The sequence below is a fragment of the Alligator mississippiensis genome, chromosome 7, assembly GCF_030867095.1.
Source record: "Alligator mississippiensis isolate rAllMis1 chromosome 7, rAllMis1, whole genome shotgun sequence".
Lineage (NCBI taxonomy): Eukaryota > Metazoa > Chordata > Crocodylia > Alligatoridae > Alligator > Alligator mississippiensis.
In genome coordinates this window covers 37,537,771-37,546,037 of record NC_081830.1, presented here as the reverse complement: position 1 = coordinate 37,546,037, position 8,267 = coordinate 37,537,771, and the positions used below count along the sequence as shown (strand labels likewise).

Sequence of the window (8,267 nt, the reverse complement as noted above, 5' to 3'; positions counted from 1 at the left end):
CTGGCTCCTACAGGGCTTTGACTCAGGCACTCAGTCACTGCAGCCACCCAGAAGAAACATTCCAGACACTCCAAGCTGTTTGAGGTTTTATTTTAGAATTTATAAAATTCCAGTGTCATCCATACTCATGAGCCTTTGTACATGTTTGCATATAGTCTCCAAATTCCAAAGTTAAGGCCAAGGGATCATTGCCATGGAAACATACAATATGGAAGACGAGGAAATGGAACACATGCCACAGTCTGCTGCAGAATGAGGGGCAGTGGGAGACAGTATTAGGTACAATCACATTGTGACCTTCTTTAGAGGGGAGGGCTGGGACATAGGGGCACACAGTGCCCTGAATGCAACTCAAGCCTAGCTGTGCAATTGGTGCATATTGGTTGGGGGAGATGAGAGGCTTGGCGACACCAGGACAGACCTAAGCCATGTGTGGGGGGGCAGGAGGTTCACCCCTGTTCAGAAGACTGATGTAAAGGAGGGAAGGGGGGTACTGCCTTGGTCCCATTACTCACCCCTTTAACCATCCACTGGGAAGGGTACAGGGTAAGTCACCCTTGCCTCTGCTCAGAGATGACACAAGGCCTGTTGCACCAGTCACACACCTCAAGCTGCCCATGAGCACTAGGACAGTGTGGTTTGAGGCTCTTCCAGGAAGAGAAGTGCTAGCACTCAGAGTCTCACACCTGACCAAGAAATGGGGGCAGCCATCCAGAGCTGGGGCCAGGCTCCACAAGCAGCACTAAGGGAGAGAGATTGGGGCTTTGCTTGTTAGAGCTGGAGTTGCTAGACAGAGGAATGGCTCAGACTAGAGCCTCTGTGGGAGCAAGGTAGGAAAGGAGGAGAAGTAACTCAGACCCCACTCCTCTGCAACCCTCCACAAAGACAAGGTTTTCCTCGTGCTGCCTTAGACTCAGGCCCCTTAAAAAACAAACCCCCCCCCCCCACCAAATAATAATAATTAAATATAAATCAAGCAATAGGTGTGCCCAGGGTCACCAGCTTTGTGTGTCAAGCTGCTGGGGTGCAGAGCTTGATATCATCCTCTTCATGTGGACAATGGGAAGGAGAAAACATCCACTCCCTTCACCTCCATGGGTCAGAGCAGCTGCTGGCACCTGCCTCTCTTCCCCCTCCTTCCAAACCAGGCCTGTTTGTAGCTCAGGGCATGCTCTAGAGCAAGTGGCAGGGCAGTGTGCCTTACCAGAGCTCTGCTCCTATGACTTTGTCCCCAGGGAGCTCCAACTGTTGCAGACTGACTGTTCCTGGGATCTCTACTGCCAAGTGCAAGGTGGGACAGGCAGGAGGGAGGGGAGAAGGGAGAGAAAAAAAAAAAAAAAAAAAAAAATCAGCTCTGGCCACCATAATGCAATTCAGCACTGCTGACTACTTGAAGCAAGAGAGCACCACCAAACTGGCTTCTGAGGTAGAAAGAAGGCAACAATAACAGACCTCCCTCCTCCTCCTCCTCCTGTCTTATTGCCATCATACTGGCAGTCCTCAGCAGGGGTAAGGATTGTGCGGCACTCCCCACATAGCATCTCCTGGGCCATGTTGGCTGACCCGAGTGCTGTCACACTAGTAATACTGTCACTGTCTGGCTCTCCTGCCTCGCCATATTGCTGCTGGGAAGAATGAACACTGGAGTAGGGGAACACCGGGAACTAGGAGGGTTTTTTTACTCACACATTGGAAGACTTGTCAAGTGTGCAAGCAAGAATCTGTGCTCAATGCTGCATGTGAGTACGGTCATTAGCGTGTTCACATGAGCAGGGTATCCCTGTCTGGTCCCTTCCATTCTAGTTACCTCTACAGGCTACTGTACTTTTTGTTCCTGTAAGAGAAGCCTGATCTTCACTCCACTACTTTAGCGCTCCCCACATTGACTATCAGCGTTCAATGAATTTTTTGGCAGTTTAAAGGAAAAAAGTTGATTGCACTCTACAAAGAGAAGGTAAGGCTGGGGATAAAACACAAAGGAAAGAGGGCAAACGTTTTGGCTTTAGAAAGTCAAGGAAATTTATTTCCTGAGGTCATGAGACAGGAAGTAGATTCCTAGCCACAGTAAAGGAGGTCTCCCAATGAAGGCTAGAATGCCTTAGTAAGACATGCTCAAGAGGTCAGGTTTCTGTCAGCACTCAAGCTGCTGCAAATCTCTGAATCAATTGTGAAGTTTCGAGCAAAACAAAAGAACACGTTTAGTGTTTGCATCAGTGGAACCATTGGTTCCAAGGGGCAGGGGGATCCGTCATCAAGAGATTATAGAGTAGGTCCCAACCTCTGTGACAGAACAGGGTCTAGCATGCCAGCCACCATTAGGAGACCTCTCAGGGCAATTGATTTATACTCCAGCCGCTGCATCAGAATTCAGACAGGAAGTATTTTGTGGCAGATTAGTGTCAGGTCAGCAGGCTGGAGGAGATGTTTCTGCTTCCAGGTCATTATCGTTTGGGTCCCCAGGGAAGAGTCTTGGGGGCCACTTGAGCCCCAAAACTGGGGAAATCTTCAGAACTGCTCATGTCAGGGGCCTAGAGCAAAAAAACAGAACAAACAGATTAAAAGGTAATCAATCTGTAGTTTTATATAGCAGCCAAGCACAGCACCCACACAACAGCACTGCATGCACCAACCAACAGAACGGGTGGTGCCAGGGCACATGGGGAAGGGAACAGAGGGACAGTCGTGCTCTGGAAAGGGTAGAAAAGACGAGAGAGCCCAGAAAGGGTTTATTTTGGATCAATGAGCCAGCAGGCTTGTTAAAGGCTACAAAAGCACCCACAACCTGGCAGGCTTTGATCAGTTACTAACAGCCTGGAGAGCTGGTTCTGCAGGGAGCTGGGCCAAGTGGCAACTCCCACCTGGTGGGACAGACTGCCTTGCCAAGGAAGTGCTCAAGCTGTGCTGTTTCCATTGACAGTTCTACAGAGCCTTTCTGTTAAGTCACTGATGCTTCTGTGCCCCCCCCTGCTGGTGCACACAGATTAAGTCAGAAGCTTTTGCTGGCCCTCATGTCGCATGCCCTTGGATATCTTTGGAGTCGACAGAGGCCTTGCCAAGTCTACATAACTGGCAAAGAGCTGGCCAAGGGAAGCGTCTTGGGAGCCCCAGCTCAACCCTGTCCAATGACCAGGCTCTTTGCAGAAAAACCGTGGCTGATAAGCCAAGGGGTCATGAAGGAGAGCGTCAGGCTTAATGCTCACTAAAAAGCACCAGGATGATCCCTGGTGTTCCCTGCCAAGGAGACGGGACAGGACTACAAGAGGCCGAAATATCTGGGAGCCAGCCTCCTGCTTCCTTCTCACAGGCAGGGAGGAGTGGACAAGGGACACCAGCAAGGCAAGTCCAGAGGGAAAGGCTCAGGAAGTCAAGAGGAAGGAGAGCCCGTTTTAATGGGCTGTTCCTACTTGGAGCAACCAGTGGCTCGTTCTGCCTGCCTCCCCCCTGGCAGGCACAATCTGCAGCCAGACAGCCCCCACAAGGGTGTCAGCATCAGCACTCACCTTCTCCGTGTTGACAGTTGCCCATGGGGCATCTCTCACCACAAATCCCTTGGATGGGGCCTTGGATTCCTCATGGGCAGAGGGCTTCATGTACACCTGCATTGCCTCATTGTCCACCACGTCAGCCAGCTGCAGGCACAGGACACAGCCCTGTTAAGCACAATCCTGCCATGTGCCCAGATCTAGCTCTCACTACACAAGTTAGCATTAGAAGCCAAAGCTCAGTAGGAGGCTCCACATTATCCTTGCTGCTTGTGATGACAGTGTTTCCCCAATCACAACAATGCAATCTCCTTTCCATGCCCCTACCCCTAGTTCTACTGCTGCTGGCATGCCACACACCCATCCAAAAGGCCTCTGCTAGACTTCAGTAGTTTACCTCCCTCACATCTGGTCTCCGTTCCAGAAGCTCGCCACTGGGCTGTGTGCTGGGCTTGGGCTCAAATGCCCACCCACTCACCTCTAGCTCTCAGCTTCCTTAGGCAAGTTAGAGAAGTTAGAGAACAGCTGAACTTGCCATATGTAGAGCCTGTATGCAAGAAGTCTGGGCTAATGCTGGAGTAGGAGATGGTGAAGCCCTTCTTTTCCACCTCCCCAAGAGAGGAGGCCGGAGAACCATTTAAACATCCAGGGCTGTGTATGGCAAGTCCACGATGGACCCATCTACCCTTTAACTTTCCAGTGGTGCTAGCTTGGGCTCACTGCAAACAAGACGAGGAGAGCTGGAGTTTAGGCCTAATGACAATACTTGGGCTCCTTGCTATCAAGGAAGTATGCCAGGCTAAAGCCAGTTCAGAGACCAGTCCCCTAGCCCTCACTTCCCCCACCACTTACATATTCTTCTTCCAAGTTCAGGATGTGATCAATTGCTTCTTCCACATTTTCAGGGAGCCCTGTCACAGTCACACAATTGGGATCAGGAGCCCCGCTCTGTGGGAAGCGGATATCCACCTGGAACACAGGACAGCAAAGGTTTTTACCCATGTCCCAGCAGCTTTACAGAACCCCTCCCTGAGGGCCCTTGCTCTGGCATTACATGGTTAGTCTAGCACTGCCCTGGAGAGGATCAATTTGACACTGGCTCACACCAAGCCCCTCTGGCTAACCCACTTGGAGGAGGTGTGATCTGGAGCAGAAAAATTCCCAGAAGAACAGAAGCCAAGCAACTTGGAGGCCAGAAGTAACAAAGTTCTCCAGAAGTTGCTGGCATCCCCTTTATGTCCAGAGCTGTGCAGTAGTGTAGTACCAGGAAAGCCAGTCCACGGTGCCTATCCTGGGCAAAGATCACCCTTCTCATCAGGTGTCTGTTTGAGGATCATAGGAGCCTGAGTAGGTGACCACAGCCACTCCTCACGTTTCAAGCAGCTGCTGTGGCAGCAAGCAGATGGGGGTAGGGGGCAGGAAGGGAGGAGAAAAAGCTGCTACTCCAAAGCATCCTTAGTGATCTTATCCTCCCTTTCAAGCCATTGCTAGCATGTCCTCAGGCTGGGAGGAGCAGAGGCAATGTTTCAGGGGTATGTGCGATTAAAATACACCCAGCCCACAGCTGCTAGACACTCAGTGGAAAGAACTTCCTCTTACTGCATTTGGAGCCCCAGTTACATGCTTTGCCCCAGATCCAGAAAGGAACACTCAGATGCTGCGAGTCAAGTTCTGCAGAGATCCTGCTCTGGTTGAAACCAGGCAGCAGGAGGGGAAATAGGAGGGCCAGCAGCTGCAGTCCATTACAAACCAGCTCAGCTCCACCATCCTCCACAGTAGCAGCAGCTCACCTTGAACTCATCCATGATCTTGCGGATGGCTTTACCACGGGCTCCAATGATGCGGGCATGGACACGATGGTCCAGAGTAACATCCTCAGAGACCATCTGCTCCAGTTCACCTACAATCTTCATGATGGCATCTCGGGCAGCCTCCGTGTTCTTCTCATAGCCCGTTATGGTGATCTGATCCTGGGCCTGGAAGACACACAGGGAGGGCATCAATATATGTGGAGGGAACAGAACCTACCCCAATCCCCACCCCAAACCTCTGAGCAGATCAGTGAGCAGAAAGCAAGTGCCTACCTGGGGAGCCCATCCCACTGGGCTCCCCAGGTAGGCTCACAGGAAGTTAGACCAGTGTCAGTAAGACCAAGAAGGCAGGCCTGTTGTAGAAAGCAACTATTGTCACCTTTACCAGCACTTCCTGCAGCAAGCAGCAGCAAGGAAGATGGTGGTATGCATGTCTGCAGCCACAGCTGGAGGTCTTTTGCCTCCTTCAGTCCTCACCTGGTTGTCATCATCCTTATCTGGAAACTGAATGTTGACCTCATGCTCAGTACGGATCTGGGTGATCACTGCCCCCTTCCTTCCAATGATCTTTGGGTGGTACTTGGGGTCCACAGTGACTGTCAGCTTGAAGCTTCGCAAGGCCTGTAATAAGATAAACAAACCCTCCAGCATTTTATCCAGTTAAAGGGCATCAGGCCTCCACCCCCACATCAGGGGACATCATACACTTAGGCCAGTGCAGGGAGAGTACCATGCTTGCCCACGACATGTCCAGAACTGTCCCACTTGGACTAATATGGGAACCCTGCCCAAAGATGGTGGCCCTTGGAGCCACATGCATCTGCCTGGGGCCTACACAGCAGCCAAGCCACTGCCTGCTCCTGCCACTGCTTTCCCAGGAGTTGGGGGGCAGAGGAACCAAAAGGGAATTGATACGCTGCATCCTACATCTATGGGCAAGGATGGGGAGGATGGATTAGCCCTCAGTGATGAGGCAACAGTTTCTACACAAAATCCCAACTTCAATGAAGCCAGCAGGGAGACTCCCAACAATGGACACCATGCATTCTGCAGCAGGTTCTGCTTTGTGGCAGGTGTGCTTGGACAAGCCTGAAGATCCCAACTCCACTTAGTGTCTCCATTTTCCTCTGGACAAGCAGGAAATCTTAAGATGACTGAAGCCCATGGTCATGTTACTGTCTATGCTCAGACTGGATTGTCCATAGGTCACTAAAGGTGTACAGGTGTGGGGAAGGGCAGGGGAGAATGTGGAGCTTGGGAGACCAGTCTTGCCCTGCTTTCTCCAAAATCAGGCTACTCGAGAAATGCTCAAATCCTGGCCTGCAGTTGTTTACATGGCTTATCTACTCCCTGCCTCCTTCAGCCAGCTCCCAGACAGCCCCAACTGGGTGTGAACGTCCCAGGCAAGAGGGCAAAGCTTACCCGATCTTCTTGCTCTGCCTGCAGCTCCTTCACTCGTTCCAGCAGCCCCGCCTTAGCACGATCCAGGTTTACAGCCAGACCAGTGATTGTGATGATGTCAGACTGAAGCTCAGGGGCAGGGACTTGGATGTTCACCTAAAATGACAGACACCTACAGTCACTGCTACCTCACAGCAAGACAGCACATCAGCTCAAGATCACTGTTCAGTGCATGACACTGCCAGTAGCCCAGCCTGGAAGAACCAAAGCCAGCCTCCTGTCAATGCCTTTGGGCTGTGCTACCCTTGACATGTGGCACCAGCCTAAGGGCATTAGAGCAGCACAGCCCAATAGCCACTATTAGAGGGAATCAACCCCCTGATCCACCCAGCCTGGTTTCCAGCACTGGGTGCCGCAGAAAGTGTCCCACCTCCACCCACAGCAGCTAACTTGACCCACTGTACATGCCAGAAGGATGTAGATGATCACTACTGGTGCTGGTGCTAAGTCACATCCTTGAGTGATGCTGAACCAGACACGAAAGCCCCAATATCCAGCTTTGATCCCTGCCAGAACTAGAGCACAGCATCTGGTACTCAGGGCTAGGAGAGGGCAAACATTACATTAATGTCCTTGTGGCTTCCAAGTAATCACTGTTGTGTACAAGCCCTGTCAGTCTAACACACCAATGTCTGCTAGGGGCAAGTCTGGCATCCAGGAGGGATAGGAATAAAACCCGACTTACTTCAAACTCATCCATCATCTTACGGATTCCACTTCCTTTCTGACCTATGATATAACGATGCAGATCGAAGGGCACTTCCACCTCAATGGTGACAGGAACCAGAGCCTGCAGGGGCAAAAGGGAGACCACAGTGGTTACCAGAGAGAAACACTGGGCAAAACCCTGCAAGAAAACCACAGAGCAAACGGTATAAACCCACTCCTGAACAAACGGACCAAAAAGACTCCCTAGGGAAGACAAGGACTTCAGTCTAACAAATGGGGCAAGCTAGAGCATTTCAGCCTAGGAACAGCAAGCACAGCTTGACTGATGTGCCTAGACTGTTCTCACAAGCCTGGTAGTAAAACCCCATGGCTCAAGAACTCACTAGTGTTTGGGCTCTTTATAGCTTCACAGTTATACAGGGGTCAACTGGCACCCTTCTCCAGACCCATCAGTCCAAGAAATCCACATATGAAGGTGGAGTTTAACTGCCCCTCCCTGCCTGCTATACAGTTGACCACACAGCCCCGAAAGCATGCCTGCGTGGTTATGGCCTCTCAGACTTCTGCCAGTCAAAGTCTCCTGCTTCCAGGCATGAGCAGGTTAGAGAAGCAGTAGGACTCCAGCCAGACCCAGCAGCATTGCATACCTGCAGAGCCTCTCTTGCTGCTTCGCACTTCTCTCTGCGTCCAGAGATGATGATGATGTCACACTTCTTTGGTGAGCTGAGGTCCACCTCCTTGCCCTCTCCACCCTCTTCTCCATTCTCCTGCACAGCTGGCTCTGTGGCAGGGGCTAAGGATGTGACACAGGATTCCGCACTCAACTGCTTATGCCATTGGCATT

At 51.4% G+C, this 8,267-nt stretch overlaps 1 protein-coding gene across 3 annotated transcripts in view; it reads right to left on the bottom strand.

Annotated features, from left to right (window-relative positions):
* Window positions 1–74: 74 nt before the first annotated feature.
* The window catches only part of HDLBP (high density lipoprotein binding protein), a 43,226-nt gene continuing 35,033 nt past the window's right edge, over window positions 75–8,267 (bottom strand). For 2 of the 3 annotated variants that reach the window (XM_006267040.4, XM_006267041.4), the window contains exons 21-28: window positions 8,071–8,216; window positions 7,440–7,544; window positions 6,716–6,850; window positions 5,771–5,914; window positions 5,273–5,458; window positions 4,335–4,451; window positions 3,501–3,629; window positions 75–2,528 (exon numbers count right to left, since the gene is read on the bottom strand). In XM_006267040.4, the coding sequence (XP_006267102.1) occupies window positions 2,442–2,528; window positions 3,501–3,629; window positions 4,335–4,451; window positions 5,273–5,458; window positions 5,771–5,914; window positions 6,716–6,850; window positions 7,440–7,544; window positions 8,071–8,216 (1,049 nt within the window). In that variant the 3' untranslated portion in view covers window positions 75–2,441. The remainder of the gene's footprint in view (window positions 2,529–3,500; window positions 3,630–4,334; window positions 4,452–5,272; window positions 5,459–5,770; window positions 5,915–6,715; window positions 6,851–7,439; window positions 7,545–8,070; window positions 8,217–8,267) is intronic. The other variant, XM_019499832.2, reaches the window with a different exon arrangement.